The 22,097-nt window shown below is 32.6% G+C and overlaps 2 protein-coding genes across 2 annotated transcripts in view; one reads left to right on the top strand and one right to left on the bottom strand.

Annotated features, from left to right (window-relative positions):
* LOC145318658 (uncharacterized) overlaps window positions 1-22,097 on the top strand; it is a 142,795-nt gene that overhangs the window by 85,004 nt on the left and 35,694 nt on the right. The window lies entirely within an intron of this gene.
* Window positions 3,667-22,083, bottom strand: IleRS-m (Isoleucyl-tRNA synthetase, mitochondrial). The gene is made up of 23 exons (XM_080160094.1): window positions 21,833-22,083; window positions 21,037-21,138; window positions 19,973-20,466; window positions 19,396-19,533; window positions 17,525-17,666; window positions 17,104-17,204; window positions 16,542-16,629; window positions 14,974-15,103; window positions 13,875-13,957; window positions 13,369-13,457; window positions 12,769-12,817; window positions 12,331-12,437; window positions 11,959-12,062; window positions 11,368-11,456; window positions 10,016-10,120; window positions 8,857-8,962; window positions 8,181-8,290; window positions 7,589-7,658; window positions 7,207-7,267; window positions 6,918-6,993; window positions 5,827-5,905; window positions 5,158-5,256; window positions 3,667-4,116 (listed from the first exon to the last, which is right to left on the bottom strand). The coding sequence occupies exons 1-23, from the start codon at window positions 22,081-22,083 to the stop codon at window positions 3,994-3,996; spliced, it is 2,796 nt and encodes a 931-aa protein (XP_080016220.1). The 3' UTR covers window positions 3,667-3,993.

Genomic DNA, 22,097 nt, shown 5'->3' on the forward strand with positions numbered 1-22,097 from the left:
CATTGCCAATCATACTTTATAATAATAATGCGAAACATTTTTTACTAATCTGAAATTAAGCACAAGAATATATGGGGGGGGGGGGGGTAGTTGAATGAAAAAATAAAACATCAGTGGATACTTTTAACCAGAAAAGTTTTTGAACACATATCAAAGATATGGGGAAATAATTAAGTCAGCAAAAATCTACTTGAAGCCTCATCTACACTACAGACACAAAAATCCTACAGAAAGATAGAAAATCTAATTTAACTAAGGGGATAAAGAATGGAAAAAATAAGCAGGGGAGGAAAACGAATCTTGTGCAGAATATACACTAAGAGATATAAGTTTTCCGGAATTTTAATGTAGGGAGTAGATTTGAAATCTGCATCAAATTTTAAGGATTTTTTATAAAATTCGTTTTTTGTAAAATTCTTTATCTAAATCACCGAGTGGCATTGGCGGTTTAAATCGGGGTGATTTATTTAATAAATAAATATTTTTTTTTTATTAGGTACTTTAATATTTTATTGCAAAACTATCGTGAAAACATTTCAGGGGTGTATATTCTACATGGGATCCCCTGCTCAGGGGGGGGGAAAAAAAATAAAAAATAAGTGGTTGGAGGGAAAAAAAATGTAAAAATCAAGAAAACTGAAAACATTTTTTCCATTTCCCCCCCCCTCCTTGGTGAAAAAACCAAAAAAATGTGTGGTAGGAGGGATAAAATAAATAAAATTAAGAGTTCTTTAAATATTTTTCCATTTTCCCCCCTTCTTGGTGAGAAAAAACTAGGGGGGGAAAAAAATAAAAAATTTTGTAGCAGGGGAAAAAAAATAAATCTTGTGCAGAATATACACCCCTGAAACATTTTTATAGTTATTTTTAAAATAAATTATATATTAATGTTTTATATAAAATACTATACTGACATGGTATTTTATATAAAATACCTTACTGACACTGCTTAAGTAATAAAGTTGTACTGGCGCGGATCGATATTTTAGTGAGTGCGCAAGCGATTTAACAACACCGCACCGAAAATCTTTTAAAAATAAGGTGCGCTGTGGCTTACCACCAGCGCGCCTACGGTTCACCTCTGAATCGCCCCGATTCAGCGCGGCATAAAAACGATTTAAAGATCAAGCTCAGAGCTCAGATTTTTTAAATCCACCAATCACAGATGCCAAAATTAATTAACTTAATTTGTATTTCCGCTTTTAGATAAAGAATTATACAAAAAACGAATTTTTTAAAAAATCCTTAAAATTTGATGCAGATTTCAAATCTACTCCCTACATTACAATTCTGGAAAACTTATATCTCTTAATATACACCCCTGAGCTGGATCTTTAAATCATTTTAGTGGTGAGCCAGATCGGGGTGAGCAGAATTTCAGCCAATCATAGCGCGGCATTTCATAAAATGCTGTGCTCTCATTGGTGGAAAGTTGGCTCACCCCGATCTGGCTCACCACTAAAATGATTTAAAGATCCAGCTCTGCTTAATTTGCTCTACAATTTTCTAAGAATCTTAGTTTTAGTATCACCAGCCATGTATGTTATATGCATTTTGGGAAGAATTTCTAGGAAAATTGACCTCGGAAAAGAACCAATCCTTTTAACAGGCTTGGGCCGAAACAAATTTTAATATTAAAGATATTAATGAATTAGTGTCATTTATGACCTGACAAGTTAAACCTTAAAATATTTTAAGTGTTCATACATTCTTGCTAAACAAATTTCACTATGTGTTAAATCCCACACAGTGCATTCGAAGGTCCTTTGACTTTTGTGTCAGAACCTAAATTTAGACATAATGCATTTCATTACCCTATATTAGGTAACTTCATTTCACTTTTCAATAAAATCTAAAATGCAGCGGTTTTTCAGAAAATTAGATTTGAAAATTTCAAGTTCAATTTTCACCCACTAGGAGTTACTGCATAACCATGACAAGAAAAGCAAAGATTATTTATTTAAAATTTTGAACAACTTTGCTTTTATAAAGTTCTTCATAAAACCATTTCTGAAGTGAGTTAATTAATGGTCATTTTTATCAATTGCTTTGCTAAGGTCACGGGAATTCAGCCTTAAATAAATCATATATAGAGAGGTTTTATGACAGACTTTATAAAAGCAAAGTTGTTCAAAAGTTTAAATAAATAATCTTTGCTTTTCTTGTCATGATTAAGCGGTAACTCCTAGTGGGTGAAATTTGATCTTGAAATTTTCAAATCTAATTTTCTCAAAAACCGCTGCATTTTAGATTTTAATGAAAAGTGAAATGAAGTTACCTAACCTAGGGTAACCAAATGCACTAAGTCCCAGTTTAGGTTCTGACACAAAAGTCAAAGCACCTTCATTTGCACTGTGCCCAGGGATCTACAGGAATAAGACAATGGCCGATAAATTGATGTACATCCCCAATAATGATACACAAAATTACCCCTTCTGTAGATTACAATTAGTGGTTGAAACATGTTACGCTAATCTTCATGAACCAACCAAAATTCAATAAAAGTCCCCAAAGTTAATAAGCCAACGATTAAGAAAAAAATGTCATTGTAAAATTTTGGGGACAAGAATAATTTCTCCTCCCTACCTCTCTTACTTCATGTATCACCCCTTACACCACACCAAAACGGTTTGTGGCTCCGCTACAAGTGGTGGAGACAGGGAGGGAACATTGGGCTGTTTATTACACTAGTCCCCAAAGTTTTATAATAACGTTTAATTATTCGATGGCTTAACAAACAATCTCGGGAATATTCATTGAATTTTGATTTGTTGGTTCATTAACTTGAATATCAGGACGTCTCAATCACCAGAAAGGGTAATTTTATGTATCATCATTGGGGATGTACATAACTTTGTCGGCCATTGTATTATCCCTGTAGATCCTCCCCTGAATCATAAATAAAAATTATGGAACATAAGATCAAGCCGTTTGCGAGATAATTTGTACGTAATTATCCTTGCCTGTTTTAATTTAATTTGTGAAAACTCCTTAATAAAATCATGTAAATTATTAGGAAGCCATAAAACCTAATTGTCTAAATAATTAACACAATTAACAAAATAAAATTCAACCCTGGCAAATTTAATTGTAATAATAAAATAATCCTTTATTCCATAACTAGCGGCTACGCCCCTAGAGGCCTCTAAATGTTAGTTTTTAATTTCAAATATGTAAATATTGTTAATGTTATAATGTTGAATTTACAGAAATATCCTAATATGATAGTTGAAAAACTTTGTTTTATTAGAAATTCTCTTCAGAATATAATAGTTTTTTTTTATGGCATCGTAATATAAACAGCTTTCCGCGGATATAAAGATATACAATTATAAGATTTAAACCAGTTTTGTTAGCCCCGAGATGACCAAGGCAGAGGCTAACAAAACTGGTTTTAATATTACGATTGTACATTTTTACATTCTTAGAAAACTGGATATCATACGATACAATGCACGATATTTCAATTTGGATTAGAACGTACCGGTTCTAATCCAGCGGATATTAATTGGTTTGAAGACCACACTGGAAAAGTAAAGGGTAAACTTAAGTTTTAGGCAATAAAATTAAAATATTACGAAAGCATTTTATTTCATACTCTGAAAAAAATTTTGTATGATTAATATTAAACATATGAGTAACACTTAAATAATAAATGAAAATATTTTTTTTTTCAATATTTATTTTTATTCGGCAGGTATCTTTTGTAAAATAATTCAAATAATCTAATAGATTAACAAATGTTTATTTTTTTCCAGTATGGATTCGAAACCGATTAATATCCGCAGGATTAGAACCAGTTCTCAGCCATACTGAAAAATCATGTATCGTATCGTATAAAAGACAATTTTCTACGAATAGTAAAATGAAAAATCATTAATACTAGTTTTGGTAGCCCGGGCCTTCTGGCCATAAGGGTTAACAAAACCGAAATTTATACGATGCGATAAATAACCAATCTCCAATCTCCAATTAACGCATTAATTTTTGGCATTATATAGCAGCTACAACCGCCAAACAGCGGCCGCATAATCCAGAAGAATCCGAAGCAGTTAGCCGCCGACATCTTTCACAAGGCTCAAGGTTGGATTTATTTAACTCTATTGTTATGTTATCCTAAAAAATAATATCATTAATATTTTTAAAATTAAATCAGCGAAAATAATTCGGGGGGAAATCACGAAACCTATAGGTAATTTTCTGCTGTCGTTGGGAGAAACACATAGTAAAATTGACGACTTTTTTATCTGCCCCCCAAATATCATATTAGATTTATTACGCTTGTTGGCTATACCTTATGCCTGTTAATAAATTTTTCTTTAAGATAGATGATAATTCATTTAGTTTAAGTTGATTATTAAAAGCGAAGCTTTTCTATAATTAGGGTCGGTCCGTACGTCCGCACATCCGTCCGTCCGAGATAGATAGCTTTTATTCGTTAATTTAGGCATGTTAGAATAGTCCTATCGATTTCAAACTTTGCATGGTGATTCCTGTAGTAGTTAGGTACGATTTAGAAAGCGTAGCAACTCTATAATCATTACCAGAATGTCCATTTAAAACATGTTGATTTTTCTACTTTTTTAAAAACAAATTTTTATGTGATCTACCTAATTATCCGTTTTATCTGATTTTTGGTATATTGATTCCTAGGACAACAAAGAACAATATTTAAGCGAAGCAACTCTATAATCAAGTCTTAAAAATGTAAGTACGTCCATAAACATTATCCTGTATCAAGCAGTTTTTCAACAAATTTACTTACAATTTTGCTTCGAAACTTATACTTTTATATACTGATTATTCAGTTCAGACAGTATACAAGTGTTAATGTCCGTTTGTCCTACCGTTTCAGTGCTTCGCTTTTATGGATGTTGTCATCCTTGTTCTATTATGATGGATCCATCGCCCAAAAAGATTTAGTTTTTAGTGTAAAGAAGTGAAAGATTTTAAGAAGTAGTTTTTTTTTAATAATTTACAAACTTATCATCCCCTCACCTAAAATATGCACACTTGAAGGACCAAATATTAAGTTTCCTTAAGCTTGTGGAGCAAGCCGTTTCCGAGATCTTTCAGTTCATACATATCAAAAAAGTAAATGATCTAGCTACCTCAGTATATAGAAATAAAATATTCGAATAGAGATTAAAAATATACCTGGCTATTTAATTGAAAGTTGACAGAAAGTACACCAAGTACTTCAGCTACCTCGATTGTTGAAATAGACTCAAGGGTTTTCAATTTATCCTCGTTCATCTATTAAACAGAAACACAATCAATATAATAAAGTAAAAGGATCTCTATTTGTCTGTCTGTCTGTACCGAAGGATCTCGCTAACCCCTGAACCGATATGGTTATCCTTTAAAGTGTATCTTCTCATAGGCTAGGTCCTAGGAAGGATTATAGCTATTTGGGTATCGGGTAGTACCAACCTCCCAAGAGAAATCGCCGCAAAAAATATCAAAGCGCCACCTAGCGGATATTTTTGGTTAACAGCTGATCTAAACAGATTGAGAAGAAAACATTTACTCGTATTCATTCGAATCCGGTGGATAGGAACCGGTTCTTATCCATACGAAAAAACTATTTAAAGGATCGTATCATATCCAGCTTTCTACGAATATAGAAATGTACAATCATAAGATTAAAACCAGTTTTTTAGCTGGTTCCTTCGGCACCTCGGGGCTAAAAAACTAGTTTTAATATCATAATTGTACTTTCTATATCCGCGGAAAGCCATTTATAATGCGATGCGAGAAATAACTATTAAATACGTCGTCGTACACCGTTACTATGACTGATTATAACAATCATACAGTTATTACCTTTATAACTGCATTGTGTTCTAAAGGTTTTTGAGTTTCTTTATTGATAATTCCTCGTAATTCTTCCAATAGCGTCAAACTAAGAAAAAAAAACTTTTATTAGATAGGCAAGTATTTTACTTTTCAAATAGTCAAAAATAAGAGATAAGGGCTTGGAAATTATGGCTTATTTGATAATATATCAATATACTAGCGGCTACGCCCCTAGAGGCCTCTAGGGGCATTTGAGGAGGAGAGAGTCGAATTTAATAATTCAATTTCTTATTTTAGATTTTAAAAGAAAAAGTAAAAAAAAATTTACGTTTGATGTTTGTTTTTCGTTGAACTCTCTTTCTAAAATTGAGAAATTTAAAAAAAATTTAATTTCTCTAGGGAGGGTGGTGGTACCCTCCCCCAAAATAGTTATAAACCTTCCCGGGACATATGAGAATCTACCCTGTTAAGGAGAACCCGATCGGTTCAACGGTTAGCGAGATCCTTCGGTACAAACAGACACACAAACACACAGACAAACAGACATCCTGTTACTTTATTATAAAGGATGTAAATATTTCGTGAATTAGTCTGCTAGAAATTCCAGTTGCACAGATTATTGTATTCCATTGCCTATCTAGGTATATGACTGTTATCAGCAAAAGCTCAAATTACTGGATTGTGCATGCAACCACCAAGGCTGTTGTGCTTAATATGCATGTTTGCATATGCGTACTGTGCGTAGGTAAACATTCTAAATTTTCGCACTAATTAATAAATAGATTAAATTTTTATATGAATTTATTAGTGGATGCTTTATAGACATTCAATTGGAGTTTATTTTTATTAATATTAATCAAATGGTTTTTTGCTTACGGGATTAATAGTTATTTATTGCATCGTATTATAGACAGCTTTCCGCTTTTAAAATGAAAAATTATAAGATTAAAACCAGTTTTGTAAACCGCGAGGGGCCGAAGGCTGGGGTAACAAAACTGGTTAAAATATTATGCTTTTATTTTAATAGGATGCTATACAAGACTTTTCAGTAATGCTTAGAACCGGTTCTAATCAAGCGGATATTAGTCGGTTTTGAAGTCATGCTGGAAAATTTTTACCTTTCTTCAAGTTGATTATTTTTCCAAGTTTGTTTTGAAAACCAGCCTTGCTTTGTAGGACTTTCTAAACACTCAACTAAACATAACGCAAGATTTTTTTATTTACTAGTATTTCTTAAAACTTGACAAAGGGGGACATTTATTGCGCGAATTTTCCATAGAGGTATGTGTTTCAAGACTTTAAAACAGGAGTATGTCTCTAAATAACACATAGAAAGATTATGTAGATTTAAAGACATTAAAAGCGATTTTTAGGGGGTGAAAGTTACAGTATAATAAAATCAAAAACCTGTATTAGCAGCTTCTTCGCTCAAATGAGGCAGAATTGGGGATAAACATCCTAACAATGCCTACAAAAACACGAATATCGGTAATTTATTGAGTTTAAGACTAACTAAGGTAAATAATTAAAATATAAAACAAAGTACGTCGGCCTTTCAGAAGATCTTGGTAACAGCTGTACCGATTGGACTCTTCTCTTTAGGATAATATTGCTACTGGTCCTGAGGTGGTTTTAGGCTATTTCCTTGGGGAGTGTGACATCTCCCCCCCCCCCCCTCCAAAAAAAAACGGAAAGGTATTAAAGCATAGATAATCTTCATTTTGGATTAATTCATAAACGGGGGAAAATGCATCGGATTGTTAGGTATCTTTTACATAAAAAAATTAACCTGTGTGAATAAATGAATGGCTGATAGGCCAGATTTTCTTGATACAGATCCCTCTGGGTCACAATAAAGTCTAATAAAATTAAAATATTAAGGTCATTTCAAACTTATTTTTTACATCATATGTTATTTTTGAGATTTGTAAAATAGTCTAAACCAGAAAAAATTCAGAAACCTAACTCAAAAAATGCCAGTGCATGCAAAATGCCTAATTAGCTGAACTGCCAACAGGACATACAAAAAATCCATTTTTCCGCATGCAGTTACAGAATGCTAGAAGACGTACAGATAAAGTTAGTTATAGAGTAGCTGCGCTACGTATAACAGACCAGTGAAGGGCTTATTGTACCCAGGTTTCTACGGGGATAACAAGACAATGGCCGATAAATTGATGTACATACATCCAAAATGATGATACATAAAATTACCCCTTCTATAGATTAAGATTTGTAGTTGAAACATTTTAAAACTCAACTTAATGAACTAACCAGTCAAAATTCATTAAAAGTACCCAAAGTTGTGAAGCTAACCAATAAAAAACTTTGGGGACTAGAGTGATAAACAGCCCAATGTCCCCTCTCTCCCTGTATTGTACCTGTCTTTGACAAGATGGAAATGCGTGGCAGAAACCTCAGCAGCCAAGGCCAACACAGCCAGACATACTTTGTTGTACTCACGGCTTTTGTAAAATAGTGAACATTTATCCTATATAATAATTTTTGATTATATTTGCTGTTGTCTTATGTCTCATACCTATATTTTTTTAGACAAAATGAATTAAAAATGATTGCTAAAATCGAAATATACCTTCATGTCTTAGAATAGTGTATTTTTTAAAAAATAGGTTGAAAAAAACAGGTACTAACTTAAAAAAAAATCCTATATAATATTAAATACTCTATACTAAGATATATCAGTCTGGCAAAATCACTATTATTCTTTGAAAGACCTTAAACCGAACAGAAAATTGCTTTAAAGCAATATATTTTTCTTCGGGAATCTTAAGGGATAAGACAATGGAAGATAAATTGATTTACATTGTACATCTCCAATTACAAGCAAAATAATCCCTTTTGTAGTTTAATATTTTCGGTTGTAAGACACTTCTAGTTTGAACCAATAAAAAAGGACCCAATTTTTTTGAGCAAACCAATATAATTTATAAAACTTTGGGTACCAGTGTAATAGGAAAAATTCATCAAGAAGGACAAAAAATATCCGCATTTCATGTTTTCTTAAAACACCTATTAATGTGAAAAATGCACTACTACCTGAAAAATTTTAAGTTTATGTAGCAATATTTTATCCAAAAGTAACATTTCTTCATATTTCAAATTTTCTTCTGTTGTGTGGTTGCTTAACATTCCCAAACAAAATCTGAATAAAATGAAAAGTTCTTTTTTTTGCCTATAGTGAATTTAAGACATGTCAACACAAAATAGATCATCACAAATATTATTTCAAACCTAGGTAACAATAGACATAATTTATCTACATAATACATCTGACCCCAGTATTCGCTAAACCTAAACAGGGAAGAAATTTTTAAACGGAAAAATTTATCCAAGAAACGCCTTTTCCTCAGAAATGCGACAACAGGGGTGTATATTCTGCACAAGATTTTTTTTTTCCCCTGCTACAAAATTTTTTATTTTCCTTCCCCTCCCTAGTTTTTTCTCACCAAGTAGGGGGAAAATGGAAAAATACTTAAAGAACTCTATATTTTATTTATTTTATCCCTCCTACCACACATTTTTAAAAGTTTTTTTTTCACCAAGGAGGGGGAGGAAATGGAAAAAATGTTTTCAGTTTTCTTAATTTTTACATTTTTTTCCCCTCCAACCACTTATTTTTATTCCCCCCCCCCCCCCCTGAGCAGGGGATCCCATGTAGAATATACACCCCTGTGCGACAATTTATAGCTCACCCAAATGCGAACGAAAGAACGTAATGAAAAAAATTATGCCCTTACAAAACGACATGTCTGGAATATACCTTCCTATTAGCTATACCTATTACCTATAGATTATTTCTATTCATTTAACAAATGGTCAGAGGTGTATATTCTACATGGGATCCCCTGTTCAGGGGGGGGGGGGGGGAAATAAAAAATAAGTGTTTGGAGGGGAAAAAATGTAAAAATTAAGAAAACTGAAAACATTTTTTCCATTTCCCCCCCCTCCTTGGTGAAAAAAAACTAAAACGATGGGTGGTAGGAGGGATAAAATAAATAAAATATAGAGTTCTTTAAATATTTTTCCCTTTTCCCCCCTACTTGGTGAGAAAAAACTAGGGGGGGGTGGGAAATAAAAAATTTTGTAGCAGGGGGAAAAAAAAATAGCAGAATATACACCCCTGCAAATGGTAACAATTAAGAGCTCATTTACTTATCTTCAACTAAACTTCATTAAAAACTAAACTAATTCTTACTTTAAAGAATTTCTGATTTTATTGACTTCAAGTTGAGAAGCAGCTAGGATATTATCCCCAACTAGAACAGAACTGCCACTGGAAGCGTGCAGACCAACCCACCATCTAAATAGATGGATAGATAAGATAGAAAGTTGAGTTCTACACCAGTGCCTGAAAACACTGACACCCCCTCTCTGCAAATAAAGGGAGGGGGCGGAAGTGACACAAACTAAAAGTCAAAGGAACACAACTAAATAAAGAGTTACATTTCCCTTCAACATTTGTTTTTGCCTTTTCTCACTAAATTCGACAATTTGCAATCATCTGAGATAAACTTTTCATTCCCTTTTATTTTCTTTTGACACTTGAAATATTTTAAACATGTCCATATTAAAATCGCAAGTGTCAAGTGGAAATATATTGACCGGCATTATACTTCTAGTAAAACTTTTCTTCTCTTCTACTGCATTAGCAGCCTTCCACTTTTCTATCGCTCCTTATATTTGCATTTGGCGAGAAAAGACAAAACAAAAATCGGCGGGAAACGGCGATTTTCGGCGGGAGCGGCGGTTCCGCCGCCGTTTCTTCACAGTTCTATATTTTACCTCTTTAAAGCAACTCCCATGTCAAATCTCAGAGCTGTAACACTAAATTTAGTTGAGTTCCTTTGACTTTTAGTTTCAAAAAGTGTCACTTCCGCCTCCCCCCTTTAAAATAGGAAGGGTGTGGTTCTGTCACTTTGAGAGAAACCGCCGAAAATTATGGATAGAAGCGATTAATCAAACCTTTCATCAAGTGTTTTAAGTAAAAGATAAAAAAAGTTTCAGAGCTTTGAAAAGAACATTTTCTTGTTTATTTTGAAACTTTTAATAGTTATATCTTAATAGTTAATATTTTATTGAATCTGATACATTTCAGATAAATATGTGACACTGTAATTGCTAGGAGAGTTAATATCATAAGTAGGGATGGCCATCCGTCAAATTTTTGGACCGGATTCGGATTCTTACAAGAATCCGTCAAAAAAATGGCGGATTCTCGCGGATTCCGGATTCTAGCCATATTTTTAAAGGCTTTTTAAAATAAATTAAAAAAAAAGATTTAAAAAGATATTATAAATAATAAGCATGATAATCTTTGCCTTCAAAAAGGGAGAGTTGAAAGAAAAAACTCAAGACGCTAATTTTAGCCTACCAATTAAGAATCCGAATCCGCTATTTATAAACGGATTCCGGATTCAGATTCCAAAATTGGCCAAAAATTGGGCGGATTCCGGATTCGGATTGCCAACCCTAATCATAAGAAAAAGGAACAAAATATCACCAATTGTTAAGTTCGAAGTCATCAAAACAAAAACTAATTTAAATTACCTTAAAACGTCAACACCTTTGGCGGGTTTAGATTTAGTACCCTCAACTACATCTTGGGGGTCCACTACATTTCCAATAGATTTTGACATCTAGATAGATAGACTTTTAAAATGAAAAAACAGATAGAGTCCCTTTCCTGACAAAGCCGATTTTGATAGGTTATTTTAGGTGAATGCCCCGCAGGGTTAGGCAATTGGCCCCCCAGGGTTCGAGCGCCCCGCATTGACTAGAAATAGGAGAAAATCTACTGTGAAAATACGACGAAACTATACCTACCAAAAAAATATAATAATTTAACATATTTAGAAAAATGGAATGTACCTGTTAGTTTAAAAATAATACAGGTTACATTTTGCGAAGTTTGACTTAAAAATGGCATTTAATATGGTATTCTTGTAATATATAATGGTGTAAAATCTATAATGTGTTTTTGCTTTAATTATGGAATAAAATTGACAAAGTTTAAGCGTTTCACAGCTGATTTTAGTTTGTGTAGGGATGTAGGTGTTGATAACATTGACTCAAAGTGTTGTAAGGGATTTACCTTTGCAATAAAGCAGCTGCTCTACTATATACGTAACATACACTGACCTTATTTCCTTTTTCATCAAGTGTGAAGCCATGAACAAATATTTCCTTGTAAGGAGCTTTGTCCGTGAGTGCTACACTAGTCAATAGCGAAGTGTAAAACCAACCTAAATTAGACACAGTATAACTATTTATCACAGTTTTCCGCGGATTGTAAAATAAAAATAAAATAAGAGTAAATTAGCTATGCATTCTATTTTGCACCTAACTGTTAGGAATCATCTTACAAAGTTTGAAATCGATAAGACAATTCTAACATGGTTAAAAAAGAGCTAAATGTTACGGACGGACGGACCAATCCTAATTATAGAAAAGCTACGCTTTTAAAATGTCTATCTGACTCACTTTATGTTAAACTATCAATATTTGACCTACCAGAAAATTGATCTAGACCCTCCAGGTAAACATCAGCCTGTCTGCCCAGAACAGCTGACCAAGATATTCCACTGTCAAACCAGATATCAAGAATATCATTTCCAAGTCTAAACAATTATTTTTTTCAGAAAAGAATTATGTATTTTTTTTGCACATGCGGCAGAACTAAATATTTTACTTTTCGAATCCCATATAATTCAATTGTTTTTGCTTTTATTGTTTGCAAAGATTTTTAAAAAATTGCCTAAAACCACTCCAAGACTTAAATCTAAAATCAAAAATCCCTGATCATCCCGGGACCAAAGTGAAGCTATTTAAGCCATCTTAAGCAATAGACAAATATCTATCTTCATATAGTATTATAAAGGCTTTCAATGTAAAAAGGACCAAGGACTTCAAAAAATTTGGTTTCTATTTGTGGTAAAATAAGAATCAAACCTGTACTCTGTTGGATTATAACTTGTCCCCTTTAATATTTCATCCATTTCTGAAACAAACATTGTACCTATCAATTTATTGTAAAATGGATTCATGAATATTGAATAACGATATTTTAATCATATCAAGGTAGTGAATCAAGACATGTAGGGAGGAGACATTGAGCTGTTTATTACACAAGTCCCTTACGTTTTATAATAACGTTTTCTTATTCGTTGTCTCAACAAATTTGGAGACTTTCCTCAAATTTTTATTTTGTGGTTGAGTGTCCAAACGTTTCAACCAATAATTGTTTTCTACCGAAGTGGTAATATTGTTTGGGGTTTTTAATCAATTTATCGGCCACTGTCTTATCCCTTTAAATCCCTATTTATTTAATAACAGTGGTTGAGTCAACCTTTAATTTTACCCTCGTAATAAAGTAACTGGATCTGTGTGTTTGTCTGTCTGAACCGATATGGTTCTCCTTTACAATGTAGCTTCTAATAGGTTCGCATATCTATTTTGTGAGAGCAAAGGTGGTGAAAACCTCACTGAAACATTTTTTATCTAAAAATATTGTACCTTAATACTTTGTTAACATTGTAAGTAAAGACTTACCTAAAGTCCACCAGAACCCGGTACCATGTGATTCAACGAGATCTAAATATCGTTCCACTAACTCATCACTTATCACAGCCTCTTCAGTTCTTAACAAAGTAGAAAAAACAAAATTAGTTTTTTTTATATTATATTTTTGGCGCAATTCAAACATCGCCTGGTAAAACTATTTTCTTTTAAATATCTTTTGGAAGGGAGGGGACATTAGGCTGTTTATTACACTAGTCCCCTAAGAAACTTTTCTTAATCGTTGGCTTAACAACTATGGGGACTGTAATTAATTTGATTGGTTGGTTCATTAAGTTAAGTGTGTCAACGTGAAGTAGTAATTTTGTGTATCATCATTTTAGATTTACATCAATTTATTGGCCATGTCTTATCTCTGGTTTTCATACTAAATGAAAATATTTTAAGGTTTCCATAATATACTCAAAGTCCCTTAACTCGTTAAATGGAATTCATGGGACAAACCATAAACAAAAATTTTTTTATAGAAAAAAACTTACTTAATATTATAAATAACAGGTATCTTGGTTCCCCAAACTCTTTGCCTTGAAATGCACCAATATGGTCGGTTTTCTACAACACTCTGAAAAAATAATCTCAATTTCTTGGGTAGGTAAACATTAACAATCAACATAGAAAGGGATAATTGCATTAAGTGCATTAAAAAGTTTGATTGCAAGCACAAGTTACAAGATACCATCTAACATATATAATTTTGTATTACAATAAATAACAATCAATTAGGCCCCACTTAAATTCATCTTGCAGTTTTTGTAAAAACAGGACAGTCATTTATGTTGCTTATATCCAAACAATATGATTTTCAAGTCTGGATTTTATAAAACTACCAGGTAAAATTAAAATGCTTTCAAATATATGTCCTAGATTTAGTTTTAACTATTGAACAGAAAAAAATATGCTGTTAACTAAATTCAAGTTTAAATGCACTTCGTGCAACTACCCCTTAACAAATAATGCATTTATCATATTATGCGAACAACGAATACGGACATATTTACATTTAAATACTTGATCATAGAGAAGCTTTGCATATAACATTAAAATACTAGAGGGAGAAAGGGTTAAATAACTGTATCTCCACTTCACAATGATCTTGTGCCGACTATCAATTGGGTCTTTGAAAATCAATTAATGGTAATGGGACTATCAACACAGCCAAGTAGCAGAAAATGATTTGCTAGCAGACGAAAAAGGTCATTGGAAAAATGGGAGATGTAGTTATCTGTTCTGTTATATAGATATGTTTTTATAACATTCTGCCAATAGTCCTAGGAATCCATATTCCAACAATTAAGTGAATAGTATATCATAAAATATTTGTTTATAATTGTTAAATTTACCATGGTTAAAATTGACATATATACTTTTTGGTAGAGAGTTGCTACGCTTTCTAAATTCTACCTAAATGTTACAGGAATTATCATAACATACTTAACATAAATAGGACATTTCTAACATGCCTCAGTTAACCATAAGAGGTATTCGACTCTAAATGTAGATAAGCCTTTCTTTAAAAAAAATCTATTTACTTCTTTTCTATGCACATATGTTATTAAAATATCAGCCTGCCTAACTAACCTTCAGAGTAGTTTTAGCAGTTGGTGGATGAATAGTGACATCATCGACAGCTTTTAAAGCGGCTGGCTTCAATATGTCAGTGTTGATAAACCATTGCTTAGATGCTCGAAGGAAAACTGGTTTCTTTGTTCTATTCAAAATGGAGGATTTATTCAAATATTTATTTTTAGTGATATTTTTACATATCTTTTGGTTGTGTATCATGATATTTTACTTTTAGATTTATTAGTTACATGATTAACATTCTAAATCTTAGGTATTCTTTTTGCCAGAAAGTTGATGGGCGGAAGTTTTAAAACAAAAAAATACAACAGGAATTATCGATTTTCATTGTGTTCCTTTCAATCAGGGTTGGCAAAAAATCGGCTTTTTCTAGAAAAGTCCGCGGACTTTAAAAAGAAAAAATAAGAAGTTTCTTCAGAAAAAGCAGTAATTTAGGACATTTTTGGAGGCAAAACAGCATTTTTTTCAAGGTGGACTTTTGCTATGGATTTTTGTTAGTGATTAAAACCTAAAAAAAAACTAAGTGGTTTGATTTGCCCTGGAATTTTCCTGCCAATAAATAACATTACCACCTTCCTCTTTTTAATATCAAATCATCACGAAACCATCCAAAACGTTTTCAAAAGGTCTAGCCGCTAGTTGCTGGTACTAGGAATATAAAAAAAATTTTTTGTATCATTTCACATGATTTAAAGCAAAAATATGTTTCAAAAGTTGATTCCTACATAATTTATGGCAGATTTGCCCTAAAAATAGCCAAAAATCAGCTAAACGGCCGTTAGCCGTTACTTTTTCAGCTTTTTGTTCGATTTAGGGAAAACAGACCTACCAAGGATTACTTATGCAAAGTTTTAGTTCATAATTCGAATTCCAAGTGCCATATGCTCACTGATTACGAGTGTCATGTACACTAATGTATGTACACTTTCAGGCCATCAAATCACCGGAGAAGAACAACGGGTTGCCTGCGGCTCACTACGGCAGACGTTCTAATTTCGCGGTTGCAAATAGCAAATAAAGATTTTCATTTTTCAGACCGCTTAATTATAATGTCTGCCGGCTCTTTAGAGAACTAAGCTGTCCAGATTTAACAACCAGGTACAGCTTAATTCTCTATATAATACACTTACACTAACCTTGCCCTCCTGTCACTAATACAAATAATGTACACTGGGGGGAGAATAGGATATAGTTAGGCCAGGTGAAGTTAGGTTTCAACCACCTCGCCAATGTTATAACATATTCTTATCTAGGTATTTCAATCAAGATCTCCACATAATACTTCCAGAACCAATAAATGCACTGCCCGCCTCTCTGGAGACCCTAACCGTTACTCCCGTCCCGCCAGCCGTGCACCCCTTGGATAACCTCTGGAGATTCTTGTGGTAAATTTGATCAGCCCTGCTTTGCAGACACAGGTAGATTATCTTTGCTATAGCTGCTCTATAACTATCCTGTCTGTAAGTCTCATACCTCTCGGGGGATACAGCATCCTTCCCAGACAACGAGATGGTTGCATTACCCCCCCCCCCCTTATATAAGTTTACATTTTAATAAATCCTTTCCTCCAATCATAGGGGTAGCTATGAATATATTCGTTCTCTAGCATGATGTCATCCGCCAATAATTCCATTATTCTTTTATTACCATCACCTAGGTAAAATCATATACAAGTTATATAATAAGTGAGGAGGGAGTTTATTACCATATGACATAGGTTAAAATTTATTGATTATCCTAGTGTTAAGAATTTATAACTGTATAACTAGATTATTCCTTGTACTCAGGGATCTAAAGGTATAAGACAATGGCCGATAAATTGATGTACAAATCCCCAATGATGATACACAACATTACCCTTTCTGTAAATAAAAATTAGTGGCTGAAACGTTCGAGCACAATGAATCAACCAATCATAATTCACTGAATCCCCCAAAGTTGTTAAGCCAACGAATAAGAAAACGTTATTATAAAACTTTGGGAACTAGTGTCATAACCAACCCATTGTCCCCTCTCTCTAGACATGAAATAAGTATGCGTTTAATACAAAACAAATTTCCTTAGTAACATTTCGGTTATTTGAACTGAATTTAGTGGGATTTGAGAAAATAGAGCGTTTCCACTAACCTTGAATATTAAGACCAGCAAGTCCATGTTGAACAGAATCAAGATAACAACCATCCTCATCAACAAGACACTCTGTACTAAGGTTGTGGGACATACCAATCCTAGACAAAATATTAATAAACATTTGTTCATTAAAGGGTTTGTGACTGACACCTGTGTTCGCATCCAGTTTCTCTCGTCATGACATGGTTTATTACTTGGATATTACACCAGATACTCTAATAAAGTGAAACTTGTAGCGACCTCACCCATCCCCTCCCCTCCTACTGGATGAAATACATATTTCATACTATATATCTATCTATCTATATGTGTGTACCTGAAATCATCCTGACCTTGAGCTGGAGCTGTGTGTACCAGTCCTGTGCCACTAGTCATAACAACATGGTTTTCATACTATCTATCTATCATCTGAGTGCACCTGAAATCATCCTGTCCATGTGCTGGAGCTGTGTGTACCAGTCCTGTGCCACTAGTCATAACAACATGGTCTCCATGTAAACAAGGACGAGATGCTCCAGGATCCAGTGGATGAACATACTCACAGCCAGATAATTCAGTCCCTAATCATTTCAAAATAAAAACTTATGTACAAAATCATAAAATTTTGAATGGGTATTAATTTTTAAAATCTTTGCGCACATGCTTCTGAAACCTGTTGAAAAGTGATTGATTGATTGCTGAGCAGAAATTCAGGCCTTAAACTTATAGAGATTTACGCACATATCATGATAATTTTTTCTATGGAAGTCAATATAAACCTAATATTGTTTTAAAAGAAGTTGTATCAACTTTTTTGCTTTTTATTTATGATAGCTAGCCGGTTCTTTCAGTAAGTAGTAGATGTAAAATTTTTCATAGAATTCAGATATGCAATCGGTTTTTTTGTAGACCTCTTATTTTTTAAGTAATTTAAGTTTAAAAAAAAAATAATTAAGTCGGTTTTAAGGTACTAAAACGCAACAAAATAAAAGAAGAAAATAGCCAGTATGAACAAAAATAGTAAGATCTTTAATTTGACACCTTACTTTTAAAATTCTGTTGAGTAATTGTTGAAAAAATCTATTTTTTTAACCTCGGTTTAATCAAAACATTAAACCTAAATATTTTCTCATACAGACATAAAAAATATGGGTTCATATATACCATTAGAATGAGAAAAATAATATGAATCGATTCTAAGCAAAATTGAAAAAGTTTTAAAAAATTGTAATAAAAAATAGAAAAAATAAAAAGTTTATTTTAAGAATTGTAACTACTAAACTAGCCAATCACAAATCGCAAAAATTGACGAATCGGGAAGCTTAACCTATAAAACTAACCTATAGAATTGCCAGAAAAAAAGGAGAACGTTCATACAATATATACAATAGATACTACAATAAATATAGTGATATTAAAGAACATGTAAAGAATGAAAAATTATGAACAAATATGCATCAGTCTGTTTATAAACTTCAAAACAATGCAGTTAAAAATACATTATTGTTTCTTGTGTTTAAAAAATATCTGCTACATTGCATTGTCTTTTGTTTAGGTTTTGTTCAGGTTTGGTTCAAGCTAACCCTTTAAAGCCGAAAATTATGATTCTTAAAATAAACTTATTTTTTTTATTTAAGTTTTATAAAACTTTTTCAATTTTGCTTAGAATAGATTCGTAATATTTTTCTGATTCTAAAGGTATATATGTACCCATGTTTTTTATGTCTGTTTGAGAAAATATTTAGGTCTAAAGTTTTTATTAAACCGAGGTTAAAAAAATAGATTTTTTCAATAATTACTCAACAGAATTTTAAAAGTAAGGTGTCAAATTAAAGATCTTACTATTTTTGTTCATACTGGCCATTTTCTTCTTTTATTTTGTTGCGTTTTAGTACCTTAAAACCGACTTAATTATTTTTTAAAAAAACTTAAATTACTTTAAAAATAAGAGGTCTACAAAAAAACCGATTGCATATCTGAATTCTATGAAAAATTTTACATCTACTACTTACTGAAAGAACCGGCTAGCTATCTTAAATAAAAAGCAAAAAAGTTGATACAACTTCTTTAGTGGCAAGTAAAATTTGTTATTTTTAACTGAGTTTATAGGTTTTTTTTTAATTCAGCATTTTTTAAACTTAAAGCCACTGGCCCAGATAGTAAATTTTTTTAAAATTTCAAAAGATTCATAAGTTTTCATAAAAATCCACCCTTTTTAGCCTACTTGGTTCTAGAAATCTTTTGATGATTGCATTATGAACACCCGTAATGTGCAGTAATAAATACACAGTTACACCATTGATAACAAACCTGATAAAGATGAAACTACAGTAGCATTTGGAAGGGCAGACTTAATTTTATCATCATTAAATAGTTTGTTAGCAACTATGTAGAGATCATTTTCATGTTCTACTATTAGATAATCTTCTTTCTCATTGTAACATATTGCCTAGGTATAGTATTTATATTTGTAATCACTTGTCAAGCAGATTAACGTATATAAAAATAAAAAAAAAAGATTACTAATATGTTGAGTTGATTAAAATCCTGTTTGGCCATAACTATTACCATTTTTCAATTAAGCATTCACGTTTCCTTTCAGTTAGATTCTACTATTTGATACCTAAAATTTGGCAAATGACGAAGAAAGTGGTGTAGATTTAATTCATTGCAATTAGCAGGTTACTGGTCCCACTATCTGATTTAGAGTAGAGTTGCTTAAAAAGGATAAAAGGGCACAACCTCTCTCTACCCCCTACTCTTATAGTCGAACCATACCTCTCCATTTGTTAATAGAAAATTGTAAATTCATGGTAAATAATACTAATGTTTCAATAATCAATTTAGTTAATCCATTATTTTTATCAAAGATTACAAATATAAATTTCCTTATTGGCAAGTAAACTCCAAGGTGTAGTTGTCCAAATCAGCGCAAAAACATTTCTGCCATCAAAATCTTTCAATTTATCCGACAATTTAATCAATTTGAACCTAACATAAATAGACGTGCTTTTATGATTTGGATTATACTCTAACTCAGCTTCGGCTAGGGCTGTTCTTGATGAAGGAGACCAGAAAACTGGCATATAATTTTGAAATACAAGCTTTTTCTTAAATAGTTCATTGAATATTTCAATCTGTCTTTTCACATATGGTTTATCCAGAGTTTTGTAAATGTTATTCCAATCTGTAAGAATGCCCCACTTGCAAAATTGTTCTTTTTGAGTGTTGACAGCACTCAATGCAAATTTTTCTGCAATTTCGCGGATTTTAATTGGATCTAACTTTTTATCGCCTTTTACAGCTTTTAATTCAATGGGAAGGCCGTGGCAGTCCCATCCTGCTATATAGTTCACTTTTCTGCATTGGCTGCATTCAAATCTGGTATGAAAAATTAATAGTCAACTTTTTAAAATTAACATATTTTCTAGTATGGCTTTAAAACCGATTAATATCCGCTAGATTAAAACCGGTTGTAAGTCATCCTGAATAATCATATACAGCATCGTATTACAAACAATTTTCCACGAATATTAAAATAAAAATCAAGGGGGTGTATATTCTACACAAGTTCTGGTTTTTTTAAGCAAGGAAGGGGAAAAAATTGCAAAGCTTTTTATTTATTTATATTATCCCCCCTCCCAACATTATTTTAGTTTTTTTACCAAGGAGGGGAGAAAATGGAATAAAATGTTTTCATTTCTCTTATATTTTTCCCCCAACAACATATTCCGCCCCCCCCCCCCCGCCCCCCTTTAGCAGGGTCAATTTTGCAGAATATACATTATACACCCCTGTAAAAATCATAAAATTAAAACCAGTTTTGTTAGACCAGCACTTCAGCCACTCTGGGCTAACAAAACAGGTTTAAATCTGATAATCTTTCATATTAATATCTGCGGAAAGCTGTCTATAATATGATTTGATAAATAACTATTATATTAATCTTTCCTTATTGTGATATCCTTTAAAATTTTGTTCATGGCATGACCAATGTGAGGCGAACCGTTAGCATAAGGTGGACCATCGTGTAAAAAGAATTCCGGACCTTTCCTGTTTGATGTATTGTTTAATTATGTGCTTTAAATCAGGGATCTAAAGGGATAAGAAAATGGCCGTTAAATTGATGTATTTCCCCCAAGAAAATTCAGAAAAATTAGTATACAAATAGTGGTTGAGACGTTTCGACACTTAACTCACTGAATCAAAAGTCCCCGAAGTTGCTAAACCGAACCATTATAATCTTTTTAGAACTACTGTAATAAACAGCCCAATGTCCCCCCCCCCCCCTCCCTGACTACAAATCCAGGAAGGGAAAGAAGAATGGAGTCTAAATCAATCTACAATATACGCAGAACAAAAACAAAAGCATACTTTTGCAAATAACATTTGGAAGAAAAATATTTGTTTACATACCTCAATGTTTAAATACTCTTAGTTTAAGTTTTAAAAAATCTGCAAAAGTAATATTTTTAATTAAGTAACAGGCTCTCTGTGTGTGTCTCTTTGCAGCGAAGCTTTTCGCTAATCGCTCTCCTTTACAGTGAAGCTTCTCATAGGTCAATGACTGTATTTTGAGGGAGGGTACCAACCTCACAAGAGAAATCGCTTAAAAATCATGTTCAACGAAACTAGCGGCCTATTAGACATTTTTTAACAGCTGATTATAACATTAATTTAAAAGAAACCGTATTACGTTATGTTAGAGGCCTCTAGGGGCGCAGTATTAAATAAAACAATACAATGCCTATTTTGTCTCTGCCAAGCATATTGGTGAGAGAGCCTGCACTCCTCTGCTATTTGCTTGTCCCTGTCAACTCGTTTCTTTCCTTCCAATTTCACTGGAAAATTACTGCTTGGCAGAAAAAGTGTCTGCGAATACTTTTTAGACACTGACTTTTTATTAAATAATAAAATGCTTGTTTGAAAAGTCCTTTTTTGGTGAAAATTAATGTTAATACTCACTGATTTTTGCCACAATGGCAGTAAGGGAAACATTGCTTAAAAATCTG

The sequence above is a fragment of the Acartia tonsa genome, chromosome 5 (genome assembly GCF_053477335.1).
Source record: "Acartia tonsa isolate MP-2025a chromosome 5, ASM5347733v1, whole genome shotgun sequence".
Lineage (NCBI taxonomy): Eukaryota > Metazoa > Arthropoda > Copepoda > Calanoida > Acartiidae > Acartia > Acartia tonsa.

Excerpts from the sequence above, each read along its gene's own strand:
- IleRS-m (XM_080160094.1), bottom strand. The coding sequence starts at position 22,083 with ATGTTTCCCTTACTGCCATTGTGGCAAAAATCAGTGAGTATTAACATT. Across the intron at positions 20,467-21,036 it reads TTAAAGGATATCACAATAAG|ATTTGAATGCAGCCAATGCA; the intron begins GAAAGATTAATA and ends TTTTCATACCAG. Across the intron at positions 13,458-13,874 it reads CCTGTTATTTATAATATTAA|AACTGAAGAGGCTGTGATAA; the intron begins GTAAGTTTTTTT and ends TACTTTGTTAAG.